This window comes from Oncorhynchus gorbuscha, linkage group LG11 (genome assembly GCF_021184085.1).
Source record: "Oncorhynchus gorbuscha isolate QuinsamMale2020 ecotype Even-year linkage group LG11, OgorEven_v1.0, whole genome shotgun sequence".
NCBI classification, from domain to species: domain Eukaryota; kingdom Metazoa; phylum Chordata; class Actinopteri; order Salmoniformes; family Salmonidae; genus Oncorhynchus; species Oncorhynchus gorbuscha.
Window position 1 is genome coordinate 56,807,311 of NC_060183.1, and position 25,771 is coordinate 56,833,081.

General features: G+C 45.3%; 1 protein-coding gene across 1 annotated transcript; it reads left to right on the forward strand.

Annotated features, from left to right (window-relative positions):
• The first annotated feature begins 5,550 nt into the window (after positions 1 to 5,550).
• Positions 5,551 to 6,191, forward strand: LOC124047879 (pro-MCH 1). Its single transcript, XM_046368202.1, has one exon. The coding sequence runs from the start codon at positions 5,637 to 5,639 to the stop codon at positions 6,033 to 6,035; it is 399 nt and encodes a 132-aa protein (XP_046224158.1). The 5' UTR covers positions 5,551 to 5,636; the 3' UTR covers positions 6,036 to 6,191.
• Positions 6,192 to 25,771: the final 19,580 nt, after the last annotated feature.

The window sequence follows — 25,771 nt, forward strand, 5'->3', positions numbered from 1 at the left end:
GTTTCTACTTGGCATTACTTATATTGGAACTAATTAGTTGAATTAACACTTTGATAACAAAGACCTAAGAAAAGAGAGTGAAAAGGTCTCATACATTACAAACCTTACCTATTTCCCACTTAAAAATAGTCAATGCACAACACTCAGATTTTATCGAGCATGTCCATATAATGAATTATTCCTTCGTTTCACTAAGAAAAAAACCTGAAATACTTTCCGCAAAACATGTTTTTGTCTCTCTCTCTTACACAACACCCAGAGAGCTTGTGTTGCTATTTATAATCTGCATCATGATTACTTGTTGTCTGACCATCACCATGGCTACTGGTATCTCTGCAGATCTCTTTGTGTGTGTAACCTGTGTATATGTATGGGAGATTATACATCCTTAAGTGCTCAAAGATGAGAAGATGGCTTTGCCTCTTGTTATTGCATTTAGCGACCCCTTCATGACTCAGACCTATTTGGGTCCATATAGCTTTTATGGTATCTCTGCACTGTATCTAATGAGTGATTTAGGTGGAGGTGGCCTCTGATCTAGGATCGGCTTTCATCCATTGCCTTTTATCCAAGCCTAACCTTATCCATTAGCTATAGAGCGAAACTGACCTTACATCAGATCTGAACTTCTATCTTCCATTCAGACCCCAATTACTTTGTATTCATCTCTAAATCCCAATGCAATAGTGCCTGCTGCCTGAAAGCGTCCTTGGGTGCACATCCTAAGTGTCCACGTCAATGCCTTACCCTGGTGAGCTGACTGTTATCCAAAGTCTATATGAAAGACACACTAGATTACCTTCTCTAGGTTCTTCACAGGATAGAAGACTGGAGGACTATGTCATCCATCCTTTAGAAATTGCATGATCTGCATCTGAATGGTGAGTTTGGTTCAGAAATCCTCACGCCGTAAGTGGAAAGACAGATTTCTATCACCCCAATCTCAGAACTGGCTAGCAGAATGCATGGAATTTCAACAACATAATTCAATTTGTGCCTGTTAATATGTGGCATTCGTCCCTGTTAGATCTGTGCCCTGTATTTACCTAGCTGGAATAACACTTTAGCCTGTTTGGTGTGGCCTCTTGGTGTTGTTTTAAAGAAGTGCGTTGCCGTGTCCAAAAGGGCTCTGCGTTATGTGAGAAGCACTGTCTCCCCTCGGTGCTTGGCTGGGGTCTTTTTGGCCCCCTCAAACCCCCGAGACTCAAGCCTGGTGTTTGGGTTGGCATCGTCAGTGTAGTCAGCTGGTTTGCCCATCTTGGCCTCGCACTTCAAAGGGCCTTTTTTTCTATAGTGGTGAGGCAGTGTTGCAGTTAATATGTGATTCTCTGTAAAACACAAACACCTTGAACGCTGCTCTGGACTAGCTGCTACCCCCTCTCCTCGCCCAAGGGCAAACATGGAAGGGGTACCCTGTCCTCTACCCTGCCACTCGACTTTCAAGGAGAGAAAAGTTAAGAAAATACATATTGAAGAGTATAAAAAGTCTGCAGTCTTTCATGTTGCCTTGACTGCCTATTTTATCCGGTATTTATGATAGAATGGCACCCATAGTGCATAAAACAAGCATTCTAGTTATGTTATAGAGTCAGGTCTGTAATGGACATGTGGTGTACATCTGTACTCCAATAACCACACACATCACCAAGCAAACACCTGAGGAGGGAGAGGCCTGAAACACACTGGCCACCAACAGATAAACACTCCACTCTGTTATAACTACAGTATCCACAACACCACTGGACACATACAGAGGTCAATACAGTTCCATACTGCGAATGAATAACTCGGTGGGGTTCGGACTGTTTGTCTTTTCCACATGTGGTTTATAAGGAAAGTCATGAATGAATGAATCAACAATATGATTTGGAGGTTCTGTTTTATCATCAGTTCAATTACAGGTTATAAAAGTTCAATGTGGTTTCAGTTAGGTTTTCACCGTGTCATTACTGTTTTCCACAACTTTCAGTGATGTCTGTCTGTTTGAGCCGTTTCTCCACTTGTAAATAAAAGTAGATTTATGGTCATGACATCCTGTTTCAGTAATCTTAGCTTTAGTCACCCACCATAGCATCCATCAATTTGGTCTTTACATGTTGTCTTCTGGAACAGAGGGCCTGTGAAATGCACTTTATCCAATCCCGCCCACCTCTTAAAAATAAAAAATGTTATCTACAGAGACATGAGCCCTGTAAGACAATATAAAAAAACAAGGTGAAGAAATGGTCAACTGACAGACTAAGTAGTCATCACAGATCGGCTAACTTTGACCATTCAGAACACAGACACGCTTTTCAATAAGAAATGGTCCATGACATTTCCCATCTGGCCACACTGGCAGTACATCACCCACACTAAAATAACCAATGTGATTTGTTCCAGACTGGAAGCCATTAAAGGTCATAGTTTTATAAAATGCACACATTTCAGAATGACATTAATGTTCTTGATGTGACTATGGACTGTTTGACCCATTATAAACTGTTGGCCTAATTGAAAAATATTTAATTGAAGAAAATACATGCCTACTGCTGTGGCCAGGTGATTTTTGATTTACTTAGTTAGCTTTTAATATATACTGAATAAAAAAAATTATGCAGCATGCAACAATTTCATAGATTTTACTGAGTTATACAGTTCATATAAGGAAATCAGTCAATTGAAATCAATTAATTAGGCCCTAATCTATGGATTTCACATGACTGGGAATACAGATATGCATCTGTTGGTCACAGATACCTATTTGTGAAAAAAAAGGTAGGGGCATGGATCAGAAAACCACTCAGTATCTGGTCTGACCACCATCATGCAGTGCAGAATCTCCTTCGCATAGAGTGGATCAGGCTGTTGATTGTGGCCTGTGGAATGTTGTCCAACTCCTCCTCAATAGCTGTGCGAAGTTGCTGGATAATGACGGAAACAGGAACACACTGTCGTACACGTCGATCCAGAGCATCCCAAACGTCAGAGTTCGTTGTCCGTAGCTTATGCCTGCCCATACCATAACCCCACTGCCACCATGGGGCACTCTGTTCACAATGTTGATATGAGCAAACCACTCTCTAGACATACTGACAAATTCTCTAAAATGACATTGGAGGCAGGTTATGGTAGAGAAATGAACACTGAATTCTCTGGCAACAGGTCTGGTGGACATTCCCACGGTCAGCATGCCAATTGCATGCTAACTCAAAACTTGAGACATCTGTGGTGTCGTGTTATGTGACAAAACTTCACATTTTAGAGTGGCCTTTTATTGTCCCCAGCACAAGGTACACCTGTGTAATGATCATGCTGTTTAATCAACTCCTTGATATGCTATACATGTCAGGTAGATGGATTATCTTGGCAAAGGAGAAATGCTCAGAAATAAGCTTTTTGTTCATATGGAACATTTCTGAGAAACGTATTTCAGCTCATGAAACATGTGACCAAAGTTTTACATGTTGCGTTTATATTTTTGTTCAGTGTAAGTTCGATAAAGATTTTAAGGTTGTTTTGATTTTGAAGAAATATGAAGTGCTTGAATATTATTTTTTGTGGGGGTGATGATTTTTTTTTAATAAATGGAGTAATAGGTCATTAATTGAATTTAAAAAACATAGTACTGCATCCTGATACGCTTTTTTTCTTGTATATCATACTAAACCCTGCTAGAAATCCTTATGAAATTTAGATTTTGTCTCTAGCTAGTTGCTTGATTTTAATAGCATCGTGTTTGATTATTTGAGTTGCAATATAATTGAATATTTTCTGTTCGAGCCAGTCTGTCACGCCCTGACCTTAGAGAGCCTGTTTATTTCTCTATTTCGTTCGGTCAGGGTGTGATTTGGGTGAGCTTTCTAGTTTTCTATTTCTTTGTTGGTCGGGTATGGTTCCCAATCAGAGGTAGCTGTCTATCGTTGTCTCTGATTGGGAATCATACTTAGGCAGCCTGTTTTCCACTTGTGTTTGTGGGATCTTGTTTTTGTTCAGTTACTAGTTAGCCTGCAGAACGTTACATTTGTTTATCTTTTGTTGTTTTTTTGGTGTTCATCTAAAAATAAAGATGTGCACTTTCCACGCTGCTCTTTGCTCTCATTCCGATGACGGACGTAACACAGTCGGCTTGTTTACATCCAATTCTTTTTTGACATTTAACATTCACCTGCAAAAAGAGGAGGCTGGAGTATTAATTTGCTGAAAACAATAATGCAAACTTCTAGATCCCCTTCAACTGAACCATTTTCTCTCTGATAAGGAGAAGGGAAGATAACATTAAAGGAGGCAATTAAAGCATTTCTCTGAGACGAAAACACAGATACCACCTACTTCAAGTTTCTTCCTCTTAATTGGGGAACTATGGGAGAACTTCTTAGAGTGTAATTTTCACACAGTATACATGCATGTGTGCTAACGATGTCTGAACAAATCAGATTCCTATCTAAAGTGATCAATTTCTTTAAAATGTCTTGGAAAACTACTCTAAGACACAAAAACATCCTCCACTTTAAAGTTTTACAGCTGGGTTTGACCATTGGGCAAAAACCAACCCTTGTCAAACAAAGCTAAATTTTGAAGCAAGACATTCTAGTATGAATAAACAGACAAAATGTCCAAAATATACTGTAGTAGGCCTATTTATAGAACAATAATAACGGCTTCCCAAAAATATATACTTCTTTGGACGAGAGTGGTGCGTATTTGAAAAGTTATTATGCAGTAACAACATCTGACCGTAGCAATATCTTATCTGAGGTCATCTCTATAAATCACCAAACAAAACCATTGACGGTTCACCAGCCAACATCTCATTTTTTGTGCAAATCTCTAGCCAAGCTGACTTTGAACCCATCATCATCACACCAGCATTCTGTTTGAAGAGGGCTACAGTATGTGAGCAGGTTTTCAACCCTTAACTCCCTGTCTGATCTTCCTAATTAGGTAAGGTTGCAAATATGCAGGTCCCAGTAAGGGAACAAATAAGGCTTTACAGAGAGCACAGACAACAGACATAAAGGATATGCTCTGAATTAAAAGACATTTCCGATCTTCACCAAAACCTTACATCAGTGACGATGTGAATTTCCTCTCAACACGTATTCAAAGAACCCTGCTGGTTTTCCTGGTGCCACATACACACCAAGCTCTTCAATGATCACTAGTTAACTTTTCAACTGTAATCCCACCTGAAATCCCTTATTTTACATTGTCATAAGGTGGCCATGAGAGGGGAGTATGTATCATTGAGAGTCCTTAACCACAATGTAGTAAATGGGTAAGTAATCCTCTCCAGTTGTTTTAAAGGGCAGGCTCTTGGAATGGCATCTTCCTTTGTGTCCTCATTCAATGAAATCCCACTGTTTCATCCTCACAGACTTTAGAAAACCAGCCACGTTACAAATAAGCTTAATTAACTCTCCACAAGACACAACACTCCAACACTGTTAGGGGTCTCACGTCATCATACTGTTGTTTAATACCTGAAACACAATGAGAAGAAAAGCAGTGATGAAACAAATTTCTAATGTTGCAAATCGTGGAAGTCCAAACAGTATAAAAGAGGAAGACAAACATCTCGGTCAGAAGAGAACGAGCTCGAAAAAAATCACAACAACCTGCAACATCAACCTCAACGAAGATCCTCATTCTCCAAGATGAGACACTCTGTCCTCTCCATCTCCTTTGCCGTGGCACTTTTCTTGGAGTGCTACACACCGTCCATGGCGATCTCCATCGGCAAGATGGACGACGTCGCCTTGGAGCAAGATAGCCTCGACTCCCTACTGAGTGTAGAGGTGTCTGAAAACAGCCCTAATTCAGTCAGAGGCAGGAGCTCCAAGATTGTCTTGCTGGCAGACTCTGGCCTGTGGATGAACCTGAACAGAGGACTTCCTTTCTACAAGCTGAGAGCTGCAGCCGCCGGGCCTGACAGAGCCCTGACTCTGGACCGCAGAGAGGCTGGCCAGGACCCAAGCCCCAGCATCTCCATCGTCAGGAGGGACACCATGAGGTGTATGGTGGGAAGGGTGTACCGACCCTGCTGGGAGGTGTAGAGTTGACCAATGAGAGCGTCTCGTCTCATCATCAATCTGCCAGCCAGATTACCCTTCTGCATCTTAAGTTGTATAATATGATCTTTCGCTTTTGAGTATATGTATTCATGTAATTACATGAAATGATATCTGCAATTAAAAAGACAGGACACTGCATTTGACGTCTTGTGTATGTTTTTCTCTAGTAGCACAGCTTGCACTGCGATGCAGTGCCATAAACACCTCCCCCACTCGGGAGGCATTTATCAGTCTTAATAAGGTTGCGACAGCCAATTATTCTAAAATAATAGCATTATGGAATTACCCACAGTATTACATTTACAACAGCCTTTTGTTATTTGGTCTTTAACGTTTACATCACTCTGGAATGGGAAGTAAGTGGGAAGTAGGTCTATAAACTACACAAGAGACTTGCATCATTCCGGGAATAATGTGGTGTTGCTAATAACCAGTATGATATCAGAAATAATCAGCTGAAGTCATATTCTGTTTGTCCACCATACATCCCACGGGGCACAAGGAAAAAGTATGAACATGTATGCAATCAATACTGTAAGTTGCTCTGGTTAAAAGTCTTCCCTAAATTACAAAAACATGTAAATGTAAACTGTCCAGGTTCTGAGTGGATTCTGTCCAGCTTTCAGAGGAAAAAAGGAACGTGTATTTATTTCAGTGTTTGATTGTGAAACCATTGATAATCATCCCCTCTTGTGGATGTGTACATGACTCTGAATGTCTCCAAAGTTCCTGGGGTGAGCTGAGAATGAATATGGTAATGAGTTTGCATCAAGAAGCAATTACTTGGGTTGGCGATGATTGCTCAAGTTGGCCTTTAATCACCGATTATGTGATAAGTTGAAATACTCTTTCCCAGTCTCTTGATTGAGAGAATAATGTTATTATGGTTAATCTTGATGTTTTTCAAAACACATTATTACAAGTTTCATGTCTCGTTCTGTTACCTACTATAATCTTACATGACTGCACACTTTGTCCCGTTGCCAGTTTTTCCTCTGTATACAGTATCCTCTACCATTTTCATCTCTCCCATCTCATTCCACTGACTGCATTGTATAACTCCATTTCTCCTTATTGGTATTATGTTGCCCACTACCGTATGTTATGAGGGAGCTGCATGTGTAAAAAAAAAAGACCAAAAGAAAGTCAATGTGTATCAACACAGGAAGAATCAGAATCACATCAGACTTTGTCTGGGAGTTTGACATGCTCTCATGCTAAACATTCCAGTCCCCAGTTACATTACTAACATGTCTAATGGCTGAGTGTCTCAGGACCCTAAGCAGACATCCTTATACTTTCAAAGCATTAGGTTGTATATGATTTCCACTAAGTGCTGCAGTGAGGTTGAGAAAACCTCTGAACACTAGTATGTTGTCTGCCTCTTGTCTGTCTGCCATTCTGAGGTACACTTCAATTGAGAATGACCTTCGGGGTTTATAGCTCAGTTAAGAGGTGCATTAAGCTTCCTGTTGTTCCGGGGACATGAATTAAATGCCCTGAGAGTTTGGAATGGGCTTACTGTATCTACAATGTTTTGATGCAGCCACCCTGTCAAATGCAGATGCGAATGAAGGCCTAAAGATTTGTAGATAGATACTCTGAACTGTCAGAGCAGCAGGCTAATTAAAGTCATTTGTAGCATTGATTAGTCAAAAGAACACCGCTTACTAGAATTTAGATGTGTTAGAGTTAATTGAGGACATTTCTACTGGCCAACCTGGAGTGTGTTTTGAATATGTTATATCTCATGACCTTGAAAGGGAGGTATTAAATTATTATTTCATGTCATAATGATGCCAGATGATTTGCATTTGATGTGTAACCACATTTCTAGTGTACCTGACAGTATTGTAGTGCACTTAACAAGTAGTAGCAACATTGAACAGCACTAAACTATTCTGAAGAAAATACTTCCTGGATATCAGTTCAACCCACATTAACATGGGGATAGATGATGGTAATTGCAATAGCATTAGGATGTTATGTCATTTTATTTCAATAGCACTTTGTTAATACCAAGGAGTTATATTACCTAAGAATGGATGAGGTTGAATCCCTGTAGGAATTGGTGTGTGTAATCTCTGAAAGCATTTACTTACAAATACACTTCCCTTAGGGTGCTTACAAAGTGTCCCCCTGCTACCTAACGGCAGCGCTGAATGTGTGCTATGGTGCTGGTTCACTGTTTCTCAGCATTGAACAGGAGGTCTACATCAATGATGTCGCTCTTGCTGCTGGTGATTCTCTAATCCACCTCTACGCAGATGACACCATTCTGTATACTTCTGGCCCTTATTTGGACACTGTGTTAACTAACCTCCAGACGAGCTTCAATGCCACACGACTCTCCTTCCGTGGCCTCCAACTGCTCTTAAATGCATGTAAAACTAAATGCATGCTCTTCAACCGATCGCTGCCCACACCTGCCCGCCCGTCCAGCATCACTACTCTGGACGGTTCTGACTATGTGGACGGTTCTGAATATGTGGACAACTACAAATACCTAGGTGTCTGGTTAGACCGTAAACTCTCCTTCCAGACTCACATTAAGCATCTCCAATCCAAAATGAAATCTAGAATCAGCTTATTTCGCAACAAAGCATCCTTCACTCATGCTGCCAAACATACCCTCGTAAAACTGACTATCCTACCGATCCTTGACATCGGCGATGTCATTTACAAAATAGCCTCCAACACTCTACTCAGCAAATTGGATGCAGTCTATCACAGTTCCATCCATTTTGTCACCAAAGCCCCATATACTACCCACCACTGTGACTTGTATGCTCTCGTGGGCTGGCCCTCACTTCATATTTGTCGCCAAACTCACTGGCTCCAGGTCATCTACAAGTCTTTTCTAGGTAAAGCCCTGCCTTATCTCAGCTCACCGATCACCATAGCAGCACCCACCTGTAGCAAGTGCTCCAGCAGGTATATTTGTCATGTTTGTCATTTATTATCATGTCTTGTCCCTGTGCTCCCCATTCTATTCGTTTCCCTCTGCTGGTCTTATTAGGTTCTTTCCCTCTTTCTATCCCTCTCTCTCCCCTCCCTCTCTCACTCTCTCGCTCTCTCTTCTCTCTATCGTTCCGTTCCTGCTCCCAGCTGTTCCTATTCCCCTAATCATCATTTAGTCTTCCCACACCTGTTCCCGATCCTTTCCCCTGATTAGAGTCCCTATTTCTTCCTTTGTGTTCCGTTCCTGTCCTGTCGGTTCCTTGTTTAGAATTCACCGTGCTGTGATTGTGTATCGCCCTGTCCTGTCGTGTTTTTGCCTTCATCAGATGCTGCGTGTGAGCAGGTGTCTCTGTCAGCTACGGCCTGCGCCTACCCGAGAAGCGACCTGCAGTCTGTGGCCGCTTCTCCTGTTATTCCCCTCTACAGACTAGAGGATTTCTGTTATTCCCTGTTTGGACATTTCCTGTTAAGGATTCAGGATTTGTCGTTTTCTGTTTGGACTTGAATAAACTCTGTTTCTGTTAAGTCGCTTTTGGGTCCTCTTTCACCTGCATGACAGAAGGAACCGACCCGACCAAGGAATGGACCCAGCGACTTCAGACGCTCGTTACACTGCCGTCAAGATCCAAGGAGCCATGCTCGGCAGACACGAGCAGGAATTGTCTGCTGCTCGCCATGCCGTGGAGAACCTGGCCGCTCAGGTTTCCGACCTCTCTGGACAGTTCCAGAGTCTACGTCTCGTGCCACCTGTTACTTCCTGGTCTGCCGAGCCTCCAGAACCTAGGGTTAATAACCCACCTTGCTACTCCGGGCAGCCCACTGAGTGCCGCTCCTTTCTCACGCAGTGTGAGATTGTGTTCTCTCTCCAACCCAACACATACTCTAGAGAGAGAGCTCGGGTTGCTTACGTCATTTCACTCCTTACTGGCCGGGCTCGAGAATGGGGCACAGCTATCTGGGAGGCAAGGGCTGATTGCTCTAACAAGTTCCAGAACTTTAAAGAGGAGATGATTCGGGTTTTTGACCGTTCAGTTTTTGGTAGGGAGGCATCTAGGGCCCTGGCTTCCTTATGCCAAGGTGAACGGTCCATAACGGATTATTCTATTGAGTTTCGCACTCTTGCTGCCTCTAGTGAGTGGAACGAGCCGGCGCTGCTCGCTCGTTTTCTGGAGGGACTCCACGCAGTGGTTAAGGATGAGATTCTCTCCCGGGAGGTTCCTTCAGATGTGGACTCTTTGATTGCTCTCGCCATCCGCATAGAACGACGGGTAGATCTTCGTCACCGGGCTCGTGGAAGAGAGCTCGCATCAACGGTGTTTCCCTGCTCCGCATCGCAACCATCTCCCTCCTCTGGCTTTGAGACTGAGCCCATGCAGCTGGGAGGGATTCGCATCTCGACTAAGGAGAGGGAACGGAGGATCACCAACCGCCTGTGCCTCTATTGCGGAGTTGCTGGACATTTTGTTAATTCATGTCCAGTAAGAGGCCAGAGCCCATCAGTAAGCGGAGGGCTACTGGTGAGCGCTACTACTCAGGTCTCTTCATCTAGATCTTGTACTACTATGTCGGTCCATCTACGCTGGACCGGTTCGGGTGCTACATGCAGTGCCTTGATTGACTCTGGGGCTGAGGGTTGTTTCATGGACGAAGCATGGGTTCGGAAACATAACATTCCTTTCAGACCGTTAGACAAGCCTACGCCCATGTTTGCCTTAGATGGTAGTCATCTTCCCAGTATCAAATTTGAGACACTACCTTTAACTCTCACAGTATCTGGTAACCACAGTGAGACTATTTCTTTTTTGATTTTCCGTTCACCGTTTACACCTGTTGTTTTGGGTCATCCCTGGCTAGTATGTCATAATCCTTCTATTAATTGGTCTAGTAATTCTATCCTATCCTGGAACGTTTCTTGTCATGTGAAGTGTTTAATGTCTGCCATCCCTCCCGTTTCTTCTGTCCCTACTTCTCAGGAGGAACCTGGCGATTTGACAGGAGTGCCGGAGGAATATCATGATCTGCGCACGGTCTTCAGTCGGTCCCGAGCCAACTCCCTTCCTCCTCACCGGTCGTATGATTGTAGTATTGATCTCCTTCCGGGGACCACTCCTCCTCGAGGTAGACTATACTCTCTGTCGGCTCCCGAACGTAAGGCTCTCGAGGATTATTTGTCTGTGTCTCTTGACGCCGGTACCATAGTGCCTTCTTCCTCTCCGGCCGGGGCGGGGTTCTTTTTGTTAAGAAGAAGGACGGTACTCTGCGCCCCTGCGTGGATTATCGAGGGCTGAATGACATAACGGTTAAGAATCGTTATCCGCTTCCCCTTATGTCATCAGCCTTCGAGATTCTGCAGGGAGCCAGGTGCTTTACTAAGTTGGACCTTCGTAACGCTTACCATCTCGTGCGCATCAGAGAGGGGGACGAGTGGAAAACGGCGTTTAACACTCCGTTAGGGCATTTTGAGTACCGGGTTCTGCCGTTCGGTCTCGCCAATGCGCCAGCTGTTTTTCAGGCATTAGTTAATGATGTTCTGAGAGACATGCTGAACATCTTTGTTTTTGTCTATCTTGACGATATCCTGATTTTTTCTCCGTCACTCGAGATTCATGTTCAGCACGTTCGACGTGTTCTACAGCGCCTTTTAGAGAATTGTCTCTACGTAAAGGCTGAGAAGTGCTCTTTTCATGTCTCCTCCGTTACTTTTCTCGGTTCCGTTATTTCCGCTGAAGGCATTCAGATGGATTCCGCTAAGGTCCAAGCTGTCAGTGATTGGCCCGTTCCAAGGTCACGTGTCGAGTTGCAGCGCTTTTTAGGTTTCGCTAATTTCTATCGGCGTTTCATTCGTAATTTCGGTCAAGTTGCTGCCCCTCTCACAGCTCTTACTTCTGTCAAGACGTGTTTTAAGTGGTCCGGTTCCGCCCAGGAGCTTTTGATCTTCTAAAAGAACGTTTTACGTCCGCTCCTATCCTCGTTACTCCTGACGTCACTAGACAATTCATTGTCGAGGTTGACGCTTCAGAGGTAGGCGTGGGAGCCATTCTATCCCAGCGCTTCCAGTCTGACGATAAGGTTCATCCTTGCGCTTATTTTTCTCATCGCCTGTCGCCATCTGAGCGCAACTATGATGTGGGTAACCGTGAACTGCTCGCCATCCGCTTAGCCCTAGGCGAGTGGCGACAGTGGTTGGAGGGGGCGACCGTTCCTTTTGTCGTTTGGACAGACCATAAGAACCTTGAGTACATCCGTTCTGCCAAACGACTTAATGCCCGTCAAGCTCGTTGGGCGTTGTTTTTCGCTCGTTTCGAGTTTGTGATTTCTTACCGTCCGGGTAGCAAGAACACCAAGCCTGATGCCTTATCCCGTCTGTTTAGTTCTTCTGTGGCTTCTACTGATCCCGAGGGGATTCTTCCTTATGGGCGTGTTGTCGGGTTGACAGTCTGGGGAATTGAAAGACAGGTTAAGCAAGCACTCACGCACACTGCGTCGCCGCGCGCTTGTCCTAGTAACCTCCTTTTCGTTCCTGTTTCCACTCGTCTGGCTGTTCTTCAGTGGGCTCACTCTGCCAAGTTAGCTGGTCATTCCGGTGTTCGAGGCACTCTTGCGTCTATTCGCCAGCGCTTTTGGTGGCCGACTCAGGAGCGTGACACGCGCCGTTTCGTGGCTGCTTGTTCGGACTGCGCGCAGACTAAGTCGGGTAACTCTCCTCCTGCCGGTCGTCTCAGACCGCTCCCCATTCCTTCTCGACCATGGTCTCACATCGCCTTAGACTTCATTACCGGTCTGCCTTTGTCTGCGGGGAAGACTGTGAGAGCCGCCAATAAACGCAGGATTAAGAGTCCAAGGTATTGTTGCGGCCAGAGAGTGTGGCTTTCCACTCGCAACCTTCCTCTTACGACAGCTTCTCGTAAGTTGACTCCGCGGTTCATTGGTCCGTTCCGTGTCTCCCAGGTCGTCAATCCTGTCGCTGTGCGACTGCTTCTTCCGCGACATCTTCGTCGCGTCCATCCTGTCTTCCATGTCTCCTGTGTTAAGCCCTTTCTTCGCACCCCCGTTCGTCTTCCCTCCCCCTCCCGTCCTTGTCGAGAGCGCACCTATTTACAAGGTACATAAGATCATGGACATGCGTTCTCGGGGACGGGGTCACCAATACTTAGTGGATTGGGAGGGTTACGGTCCTGAGGAGAGGAGTTGGGTTCCGTCTCGGGACGTGCTGGACCGTTCACTCATCGATGATTTCCTCCGTTGCCGCCAGGATTCCTCCTCGAGTGCGCCAGGAGGCGCTCGGTGAGTGGGGGGTACTGTCATGTTTGTCATTTATTATCATGTCTTGTCCCTGTGCTCCCCATTCTATTCGTTTCCCTCTGCTGGTCTTATTAGGTTCTTTCCCTCTTTCTATCCCTCTCTCTCCCCCTCCCTCTCTCACTCTCTCGCTCTCTCTTCTCTCTATCGTTCCGTTCCTGCTCCCAGCTGTTCCTATTCCCCTAATCATCATTTAGTCTTCCCACACCTGTTCCCGATCCTTTCCCCTGATTAGAGTCCCTATTTCTTCCTTTGTGTTCCGTTCCTGTCCTGTCGGTTCCTTGTTTAGAATTCACCGTGCTGTGATTGTGTATCGCCCTGTCCTGTCGTGTTTTTGCCTTCATCAGATGCTGCGTGTGAGCAGGTGTCTCTGTCAGCTACGGCCTGCGCCTACCCGAAGCGACCTGCAGTCTGTGGCCGCTTCTCCTGTTATTCCCCTCTACAGACTAGAGGATTTCTGTTATTCCCTGTTTGGACATTTCCTGTTAAGGATTCAGGATTTGTCGTTTTCTGTTTGGACTTGAATAAACTCTGTTTCTGTTAAGTCGCTTTTGGGTCCTCTTTCACCTGCATGACAATATTTCTGTCACGATATTCGTAAGAAGCAGACCAAAGCGCAGCGTTGTGTGAATGCATCATTTTAATGGATGATGAAAACACGAAGTAAACTGAACAAAACAATAAATGAATGAATAACGACCGTGAAGCTATATACGAAATGTGCTGACACAAGCAAATAACATAGACAATCACCCACAACACGCAATGACAAAACAGGCTACCTAAATATGGTTCCCAATCAGAGACAATGACTAACACCTGCCTCTGATTGAGAACCATATCAGGCCAAACACAGAAACAGACAAACTAGACATACAACATAGAATGCCCACTCAGATCACACCCTGACCAAACAAAACATACTGCATAAACATACAAAGCAAACTATGGTCAGGGCGTGACAATTTCACTGGTCACCCCCAAAGCCAATTCCTACTTTGACCACCTTTCCTTCCAGTTCTCTCCTGTCAATGACTGGAACAAAATCACTGAAGCTGGAGACTCATATCTCCCTCACTAACTTTAAGCACCAGCTGTCAGAGCAGCTCACAGATCACTGCACCTGTACATAGCCCATCTGTAAATAGCTCATCCAACTACCTCGTCCCCATACTGTTATTATTATTTTTTTTTCATCTCCTTTGCACCCCAGTATCTCTACTTGCACATTCATCTTCTGCACATCTATCACCCCAGTGTTTAATTGCTATATTGTAATTATTTTGCCACCATGGCCTATTTTTTTACCTTACCTCCCTTATCCTACCTCATTTTCACACACTGTATATAGACTTTTTATATTGTATTATTGACTGCATGTTTGTTTACTCCATGTGTAACTCTGTGTTGTTGTTTGTGTCACACTGCTATGCTTTATCTTGGCACGGTCACAGTTGTAAATGTGAACTTGTTCTCAACTAGCCTACCTGGTTAAATAAAGGTGAAATGAAAATAAATAAAGGACTATGGAGTCTGCAGTGTACACTTCCCCACATACAGTACTTTCTCTGGCTGATATCCCGATGGGTGTCACATTCTGCCCTTGCACCACAATCACTTCTCCCAATTCCCTTCTCTGTGCAATAACATACTGCCAGTGTTTAATTACCAAAGCCTAGCTCTTTCCAAAGGCTAATTTCTAAACCAGGTTGCCTTTTGACATTTACATACAGTGCCTTTGGAAATGATTCAGACCACTTGAGTTTTCCCACCTTGTGTTATGTTACAGTCGTATTCTACAATGGATTAAATACAAAAGAACTCAGGAATTTACACACAATACCCCATAATGACAAAGTGAAAACATTATTATTATTATTTTTGCAAAGGTATTAAACATAAAAAACTGAAATACCCTTTTCTCAGGTGCATCCTGTTTCCATTGATCATCCTTGAGATGTTTTTACGACTTGATTGGAGTCCAACTGTGGTAAATTAAATTGATTGGACATGATTTGGAAAGGCACACACCTGTCTATATAAAGGTCCCACAGTTACCAGTGCATGTCAGAGCATAAGCCAAGCCTAGAGGTCAAAGGAATTGTCGTAGAGCGCCGAGACAGGATTGTGTCGAGGTACAGATTTGAGGAAGGGTACCAAAACATGTCTGCAGCATTGAATGTCCCCAAGAACACAGTGGCCTCCATCATTCTGCAGCATTGAATGTCCCCAAGAACACAGTGGCCTCCATCATTCTTAAGTGGAAGAAGTTTGAAACCGCCTAGACTCTTCCTAGAGCTGGCCGCCTGCCCAAACTGAGCAATTGGGGGAGAAGGGCCTTGGTCAAGGAGGTGACCAAGAACTTGATGGTCACTCTGACAGTGCTCTAGAGTTCCTCCGTGGCGATGGGAGAATCTTCCAGAAGGACAACCATCTCTGCAGTAATTACACCAATCAGGCCTTTATGGTAGAGTGGCCAGATGGAATCCACTCCTCAGTAAAAGGCATATGACAGCCCACTTGGAGTTTGCCAAAAGGTACCTAAAGACTCTCAAACCATGAGAAATGATTCTCTGGTCTGATGAAAACAAGATTGAACTCTTTGGCCTGAATGCCAAGCGTCACGTCTGGAGGAAACCTGGCACCATCCCTACAGTGAAGCATGGTGGTGGCAACATCAGGCTGTGGGGATGTTTTTCAGCGACAAGGCAAAGATGAACAGAGCAAAGTACAGAGAGATCCTTGATGAAAACCTGCTCAAGAGCGCTCAGGACCTCAGATTGGGGCAAAGGTTCACCTTCCAACAGGACAATAACCCTAAGCACACAACCAAGACAATGCAGGAGTGGCTTCGGGACAAGTCTCGGTATGTCCTTGAGTGGCCCATCCATAGCCCGGACCTGAAAATAGCTGTGCAGCAACGCTCCCCATCCAATCTGACAGAGATTAAGAGGATCTGCAGAGAAAAATGGGAGAAACTCCCTAAATACAGGTGTGCTAATCTTGCAGCATCATACCCAAGAAGACTCAATGCTGTAATCACTGCCAAAGGTGCTTCAATAAAGTACTGAGTAAAGGGTCTGAATATTTACGTTTATTTTTATTTTACCTTAATTTAACTAGGCAAGTCAGTTAAGAACAAATTTTTATTTCAATGACGGTCTAGGAACAGTGGGTTAACTGCCTTGTTCAGGGGCAGAACGACAGATTTTTACCTTGTCAGTCCCTCAGCTTTTACCAAAACAGTAGTGGGTGACTGCTTTACTATTGTTTGAACTGCAGATTGCATCTTTAAGCCTTGCTGGAGAAACATCTGGAAACTGTTGATTTGGAGGCTGTAAGTGTCACTTGCAGGGCTGGTTAATTTAGTTTCCATTGAAATTACTGTGGATGTTATTACACCAACAATTCTTTAGATTAACACAAAAAAAATGCATCTGTCTGGAAAGGTTGTTTTTCATTTGAATAATTAGCACAGTTGAATCAGGACCCATATTCAAAACTTTAACATTATTGGCCAAGGTGTAGCCTTTCCTGCAGTCAATTACCAAAAGCGCCCTCTTTGGCCTCACGTGTGGCATGTTATTAATACTTTTCATAATACATTTAAAAAAAAAACTAAAATCCAGTGTTTCTGTCAAACAGTTTTGTTATATTTCAGTCTTCTATGATGTATATAAAGTGTAATGTTGTGATGCGAAAACATTTCAATTCTATATCTGACATAGTACAGGTGTCTTATTTTTGAAAGCCCATAACCATGTGTATAAGGTGCATACTTCTGTTCCAAACTAGATTTGTTCAACACTACTAAGAATCACTCTGTGTGTGTCATGTTTTGTCATTGATTATCATGTCTTGTCCCTGTGCTTCCCCTTCTATTCGTTTCCCTCTGCTGGTCTTATTAGGTTCTTTCCCTCTTTCTATCCCTCTCTCTCCCCCCTCCCTCTCTCACTCTCTCGCTCTCTCTTCTCTCTATCGTTCCGTTCCTGCTCCCAGCTGTTCCTATTCCCCTAATCAATCATTTAGTCTTCCCACACCTGTTCCCGATCCTTTTCCCTGATTAGAGTCCCTATTTCTCTCCTTGTTTTCCGTACCTGCCCTGTCGGATCCTTGTCTATATTCTCCGTGCTGTGTCTATGTTTTGCCCTGTCGTGTCGTGTTTCCCTCAGATGCTGCGTGGTGAGCAGGTGTCTGAGTCTGCTAGGTTCAAGTGCCTTCCCGAGGCAACCTGCAGTTCTTGATCATGTCTCCAGTCTGTTCTCGTCTTTACGAGTAGTATTATGCCTTTTGTTTTGTTAAGTATCTTACTGGATTAAAAACTCTGTTTTCTCCAAGTCGCTTTTGGGTCCTCATTCACCTGCATAACAGAAGGATCCGACCAAGGAATGGACCCAGCGACTACAGAGGCTCGTAACACTGCCGTCGAGATCCAAGGAGCCATGCTCGGCAGACACGAGCAGGAATTGTCTGCTGCTCGCCATGCCGTGGAGAACCTGGCCGCTCAGGTTTCCGACCTCTCTGGACAGTTCCAGAGTCTTCGTCTCGTGCCACCTGTTACTTCCTGGCCTGCCGAGCCTCCGGAACCTAGGGTTAATAACCCACCTTGCTACTCCGGGCAGCCCACGGAATGCCGCTCCTTTCTCACCCAGTGTGATATTGTGTTCTCTCTCCAACCCAACACATACTCTAGCGAGAGAGCTCGGGTTGCTTACGTCATTTCACTCCTTACTGGCCGGGCTCGAGAGTGGGGCACAGCTATCTGGGAGGCAAGGGCTGATTGTTCTAACAATTACCAGAACTTTAAAGAGGAGATGATTCGGGTTTTTGACCGTTCAGTTTTTGGTAGGGAGGCTTCTAGGGCCCTGGCTTCCCTATGCCAAGGTGATCGATCCATAACGGATTACTCTATAGAGTTTCGCACTCTTGCTGCCTCTAGTGACTGGAACGAGCCGGCGCTGCTCGCTCGTTTTCTGGAGGGACTCCACGCAGTGGTCAAAGATGAGATTCTCTCTCGGGAGGTTCCTTCCAGTGTGGACTCTTTGATTGCTCTCGCCATCCGCATAGAACGACGGGTAGATCTTCGTCACCAAGCTCGTGGAAGAGAGCTCGCGTCAACGGTGTTTCCCTGCTCCGCATCGCAACCATCTCCCTCCTCTGGCTCAGAGACTGAGCCCATGCAGCTGGGAGGTATTCGCATCTCGACCAAGGAGAGGGAACGGAGGATCACCAACCGCCTGTGCCTCTATTGCGGATTTGATGGACATTTTGCCAATTCATGTCCAGTAAAAGGCCAGAGCTCATCAGTAAGCGGAGGGCTACTGGTGAGCGCTACTACTCAGGTCTCTTCATCTAGATCATGTACTACTATGTCGGTCCATCTACGCTGGACCGGTTCGGGTGCTACATGCAGTGCCTTGATTGACTCTGGGGCTGAGGGTTGTTTCATGGACGAAGCATGGGCTCGGAAACATGACATTCCTTTCAGACAGTTAGACAAGCCTACGCCCATGTTTGCCTTAGATGGTAGTCATCTTCCCAGTATCAGATTTGAGACACTACCTTTAACTCTCACAGTATCTGGTAACCACAGTGAGACTATTTCTTTTTGATTTTTCGTTCACCTTTTACACCTGTTGTTTTGGGTCATCCCTGGCTAGTATGTCATAATCCTTCTATTAATTGGTCTAGTAATTCTATCCTATCCTGGAACGTTTCTTGTCATGTGAAGTGTTTAATGTCTGCCATCCCTCCCATTTCTTCTGTCCCCACTTCTCAGGAGGAACCTGGCGATTTGACAGGAGTGCCGGAGGAATATCATGATCTGCGCACGGTCTTCAGTCAGTCCCGAGCCAACTCCCTTCCTCCTCACCGGTCGTATGATTGTAGTATTGATCTCCTTCCGGGGACCACTCCTCCTCGGGGTAGACTATACTCTCTGTCGGCTCCCGAACGTAAGGCTCTCGAGGATTATTTATCTGTGTCTCTTGACGCCGGTACCATAGTGCCTTCTTCCTCTCCGGCCGGGGCGGGGTTCTTTTTGTTAAGAAGAAGGACGGTACTCTGCGCCCCTGCGTGGATTATCGAGGGCTGAATGACATAACGGTTAAGAATCGTTATCCGCTTCCCCTTATGTCATCAGCCTTCGAGATTCTGCAGGGAGCCAGGTGCTTTACTAAGTTGGACCTTCGTAACGCTTACCATCTCGTGCGCATCAGAGAGAGGGACGAGTGGAAAACGGCGTTTAACACTCCGTTAGGGCATTTTGAGTACCGGGTTCTGCCGTTTGGTCTCGCCAATGCGCCAGCTGTTTTTCAGGCATTAGTTAATGATGTTCTGAGAGACATGCTGAACATCTTTGTTTTTGTCTATCTTGACGATATCCTGATTTTTTCACCGTCACTCGAGATTCATGTTCAGCACGTTCGACGTGTTCTACAGCGCCTTTTAGAGAATTGTCTCTACGTAAAGGCTGAGAAGTGCTCTTTTCATGTCTCCTCCGTTACTTTTCTCGGTTCCGTTATTTCCGCTGAAGGCATTCAGATGGATTCCGCTAAGGTCCAAGCTGTCAGTGATTGGCCCGTTCCAAGGTCACGTGTCGAGTTGCAGCGCTTTTTAGGTTTCGCTAATTTCTATCGGCGTTTCATTCGTAATTTCGGTCAAGTTGCTGCCCCTCTCACAGCTCTTACTTCAGTCAAGACGTGTTTTAAGTGGTCCGGTTCCGCCCAGGGAGCTTTTGATCTTCTAAAAGAACGTTTTACGTCCGCTCCTATCCTCGTTACTCCTGACGTCACTAGACAATTCATTGTCGAGATTGACGCTTCAGAGGTAGGCGTGGGAGCCATTCTATCCCAGCGCTTCCAGTCTGACGATAAGGTTCATCCTTGCGCTTATTTTTCTCATCGCCTGTCGCCATCTGAGCGCAACTATGATGTGGGTAACCGTGAACTGCTCGCCATCCGCTTAGCCCTAGGCGAATGGCGACAGTGGTTGGAGGGGGCGACCGTTCCTTTTGTCGTTTGGACAGACCATAAGAACCTTGAGTACATCCGTTCTGCCAAACGACTTAATGCCTGTCAAGCTCGTTGGGCGTTGTTTTTCGCTCGTTTCGAGTTTGTGATTTCTTACCGTCCGGGTAGCAAGAACACCAAGCCTGATGCCTTATCCCGTCTGTTTAGTTCTTCTGTGGCTTCTACTGATCCCGAGGGGATTCTTCCTTATGGGCGTGTTGTCGGGTTGACAGTCTGGGGAATTGAAAGACAGGTTAAGCAAGCACTCACGCACACTGCGTCGCCGCGCGCTTGTCCTAGTAACCTCCTTTTCGTTCCTGTTTCCACTCGTCTGGCTGTCCTTCAGTGGGCTCACTCTGCCAAGTTAGCTGGTCATCCCGGTGTTCGAGGCACTCTTGCGTCTATTCGCCAGCGCTTTTGGTGGCCGACTCAGGAGCGTGACACGCGCCGTTTCGTGGCTGCTTGTTCGGACTGCGCGCAGACTAAGTCGGGTAACTCTCCTCCTGCCGGTCGTCTCAGACCGCTCCCCATTCCTTCTCGACCATGGTCTCACATCGCCCTAGACTTCATTACCGGTCTGCCTTTGTCTGCGGGGAAGACTGTGATTCTTACGGTTGTCGATAGGTTCTCTAAGGCGGCACATTTCATTCCCCTCGCTAAGCTTCCTTCCGCTAAGGAGACGGCACAAATCATTATCGAGAATGTGTTCAGAATTCATGGCCTCCCGTTAGACGCCGTTTCAGACAGAGGTCCGCAATTCACGTCACAGTTTTGGAGGGAGTTCTGTCGTTTGATTGGTGCGTCCGTCAGTCTCTCTTCCGGGTTTCATCCCCAGTCTAACGGTCAAGCAGAGAGGGCCAATCAGACGATTGGTCGCATACTACGCAGCCTTTCTTTCAGAAACCCTGCGTCTTGGGCAGAACAGCTCCCCTGGGCAGAATACGCTCACAACTCGCTTCCTTCGTCTGCTACCGGGTTATCTCCGTTTCAGAGTAGTCTGGGTTACCAGCCTCGGCAGTCCTTGGCCAGCTCTCCCGCTATCTCTCTCTGAATGACCTTCTTGATCCAAATCAGTCAGGTTTCAAGACTAGTCATTCAACTGAGACTGCTCTCCTCTGTATCACGGAGGCGCTTCGCACTGCTAAAGCTAACTCTCTCTCCTCTGCTCTCATCCTTCTAGATCTATCGGCTGCCTTCGATACTGTGAACCATCAGATCCTCCTCTCCACCCTCTCCGAGTTGGGCATCTCCGGCGCGGCCCACGCTTGGATTGCGTCCTACCTGACAGGTCGCTCCTACCAGGTGGCGTGGCGAGAATCTGTCTCCTCACCACGCGCTCTCACCACTGGTGTCCCCCAGGGCTCTGTTCTTGGCCCTCTCCTATTCTCGCTATACACCAAGTCACTTGGCTCTGTCATAACCTCACATGGTCTCTCTTATCATTGCTATGCAGACGACACACAATTAATCTTCTCCTTTCCCCCTTCTAATGACCAGGTGGCGAATCGCATCTCTGCATGTCTGGCAGACATATCAGTGTGGATGACGGATCACCACCTCAAGCTGAACCTCGGCAAGACGGAGCTGCTCTTCCTCCCGGGGAAGGACTGCCCGTTCCATGATCTCGCCATCACGGTTGACAACTCCATTGTGTCCTCCTCCCAGAGCGCCAAGAACCTTGGCGTGATCCTGGACAACACCCTGTCGTTCTCAACCAACATCAAGGCGGTGGCCCGTTCCTGTAGGTTCATGCTCTACAACATCCGCAGAGTACGACCCTGCCTCACACAGGAAGCGGCGCAGGTCCTAATCCAGGCACTTGTCATCTCCCGTCTGGATTACTGCAACTCGCTGTTGGCTGGGCTCCCTGCCTGTGCCATTAAACCCCTTCAACTCATCCAGAACGCCGCAGCCCGTCTGGTGTTCAACCTTCCCAAGTTCTCTCACGTCACCCCGCTCCTCCGTTCTCTCCACTGGCTTCCAGTTGAAGCTCGCATCCGCTACAAGACCATGGTGCTTGCCTACGGAGCTGTGAGGGGAACGGCACCTCAGTACCTCCAGGCTCTGATCAGGCCCTACACCCAAACAAGGGCACTGCGTTCATCCACCTCTGGCCTGCTCGCCTCCCTACCACTGAGGAAGTACAGCTCCCGCTCAGCCCAGTCAAAACTGTTCGCTGCCCTGGCCCCCCCAATGGTGGAACAAACTCCCTCACGACGCCAGGACAGCGGAGTCAATCACCACCTTCCGGAAACACCTGAAACCCCACCTCTTTAAGGAATACATAGGATAGGATAAGTAATCCCTCTCACCCCCCCCCCCCTTAAGTCTTAGATGCACTATTGTAAAGTGACTGTTCCACTGGATGTCATAAGGTGAATGCACCAATTTGTAAGTCGCTCTGGATAAGAGCGTCTGCTAAATGACTTAAATGTAATGTAAATGTAATCTTCAATGCCCTTGCTGATGGAAGGAGGTTTTCACTCAAAATCTCACGATACATGGCCCCATTCATTCTTTCCTTTACACGGATCAGTCGTCCTGGTCCCTTTGCAGAAAAACAGCCCCTAAGTATGATTTTTCCACCCCCATGCTTCACTGTAGGTATGGTGTTCTTTGGATGCAACTCAGCATTCTTTGTCCTCCAAACACGACGAGTTGAGTTTTCACCGAAAAGTTATATTTTGGTTTCATCTGACCATATGACATTCTCCCAATCTTCTTCTGGATTATCCAAATGCTCTCTAGCAAACTTCAGACGGGCCTGGACATGTACCGGCTTTAGCAGGGGGATACGTCTGGTACTGCAGGATTTGAGGCCCTGGCGGCGTAGTGTGTTACTGATGGTAGGCTTTGTTACTTTGGTCCCAGCTCTCTGCAGGTCATTCACTAGGTCCCCCCATGTGGTTCTGGGAATTTTGCTCACCGTTCTTGTGATAATTTTGACCCCACAGGGTGAGATCTTGCGAGGAGCCCCAGATAGAGGGAGATTATCAGTGGTCTTGTATGTCTTCCATTTCCTAATAATTGCTCCCACAGTTGATTTCTTCAAACCAAACTGCTTACCTATTGCAGATTCAGTCTTCCCAGCCTGGTGCAGGTCTACAATTTTGTTTCTGGTGTCCTTTGACAGCTCTTTGGTCTTGGCCATAGTAGAGTTTGGAGCGTGACTGTTTGAGGTTGTGGGCCGGTGTCTTTTATACTGATAACAAGTTCAAACAGGTGCCATTAATACAGGCAACGAGTGGAGGACAGAGGAGCCTCTTAAAGAAGAAGTTACAGGTCTGTGAGAGCCAGAAATCTTGCTTGTTTGTAGGTGACCAAACACTTATTTTCCACCATAATTTGCAAATAAATGCATTAAAAATCCTACAATGTGATTTTCTGGATTTTGTTTTTTCATTTTGCCTGTCATATTTGAAGTGTACCTATGATGTAAATTACAGGCCTCTCTCATCTTTTTAAGTGGGAGAACTTGCACAATTGGTGGTTGACTAAATACTTTTTTGCCCCACTGTACATGTAGCTGTTCCTGAGGGATGCTAGCATTAGTGGATCATATTAGGTTAACGTTGTGCAATAATTTAGGACATGTAGCCTATTTGAATCATTATGAAACTCAGACCACATGTTGCAGTTTAAACCTGGAGCCTGGCACAAGGTTCACAATGACTGGACCGTTGTCATACAGCTCCATGATTAGTGAGGATTAGGGTAGATTTATAGGACTACTGGTCAAGCCCTATTACTATTTCATGGATTGAACTTGAATATGGTCACTTTCAGGATGAATCAAACCACTGTATTCTTGATTTATCAATATATTTGGTGCGTAAATGCTCTACAAACCTGTTTTTTTATGATTCATACACACTTTCCTAACCCCAAAATTTGAACAGGTTTGAACCTGTTCTCTAAATGTATTCTAGTGAGTCTGTCAACAAAATTCAATTTAAAGGTACATCGTATTTAAATGGCTTAAGATAAATGTACTGAAAACCATATTGAATGAAAACTATTTGTAAGTCGCTCTGGATAAGAGCGTCAGCTAAATGACTTAAATGTAAATGTAAATGTAAAACTCCACGAAAAAATCTGTTGGCCAGCAAGTGGGAGGGTTTTCAACTGTTGAATAAAATGAATTCCATTCACGCAAAGTAGACACACCCGAAGAGCACATTACACACCTGCATTAGGTAAGTCTGAATACCAACTACTGAGAAATGCACAGGAAAGGCATGTGTAGGAAAGGCAACGTTTTCTGATGTCTGAATTGTGCCCCTTTCCAGCCTCTATTGCTACAGTAATCTTACACAAAACTTGTTGGCTCTGGCAGAACGGCTTTGACCTGAGGCCAAAGCCAGCCCACTGGTACTTTCAAGCAGCATTTACATAACAATGGCTAACTGTGAACTTTAACACCTTTTCACAAAGCAACCATTTTCATTGTGCAGAGGTTGTTGATTCTGCTGTTATTTGATTTATTTGTTTATTTGGATCCCCATTAGCTTTTGCTGAACAACACATATTCTTCCTGGGGTTCACAGAAAACATGACAAGTAACAAAACCCTGAGACACTGCTAGAAAAAAACAGTCACACAAATGTAAAATAAAAAAATACACAAACAATTGAACAAAAATAAATAATAAAAAATACAAAATACAAAACAATACAATTCTAAAATAATGTGTGTGTGTGTGTGTGTGTGTGTGTGTGTGTGTGTGTGTGTGTGTGTGTGTGTGTGTGTGTGTGTGTGTGTGTGTGTGTGTGTGTGTGTGTGTGTGTGTGTGTGTGTGTGTGTGTGTGTGTGTGTGTGTGTGTGTGTGTGTGTGTGTGTGTGTGTGTGTGTGTCCTCACCGCTGATCATGGCTCTGTATAATACTGTGCGTTGCTGTGAATTAGTTTTGGGCTCGGGACTGTGAAGAGACACCTGGTGGCATGTCTCGTGCGGTATGTAAGTCGCTCTGGATAAGAGCGTCTGCTAAATGACTTAAATGTAAATGTAAATGTATCTGTGTCTGAGCTGAATGTTATTTGATTTTGCAGACAATCTGGAATTTTCATTACAGTAATAATTCTCATAAAAACTAGGAGAAGCAATTAATCTCTCACCAACCCTCAACCTGCTCTGTTTTGAGCCACCTGCAGCTTTGCTTGGTCTTTCTTTGCTGCACTTGACCATATTACTGGACACTCATCAAGATGGGATCAGAGCCTGAACAACTAGTACAGTTGATGTTTGTGTCAAAAATGCAGACATACTATACCCTTCTCCATCTTCACTACATCTTTGTCAAAATGAGTTGACTATGATAAGTGACCTTCCAATGTTATACCAAGGAGTTTAGCTTCCTCAACTTGTTCAATGGTCATACCAGGGCCGGCCCGCCCATTAGCCAGGATTAGGCAGCCGCCTACAGCGGCAGTTTGACGAGGGCGGAATTTT

What these genes read in the sequence shown, in the direction of transcription:
- LOC124047879 (XM_046368202.1), top strand. Translation starts at nt 5,637, where the DNA reads ATGAGACACTCTGTCCTCTCCATCTCCTTTGCCGTGGCACTTTTCTTG.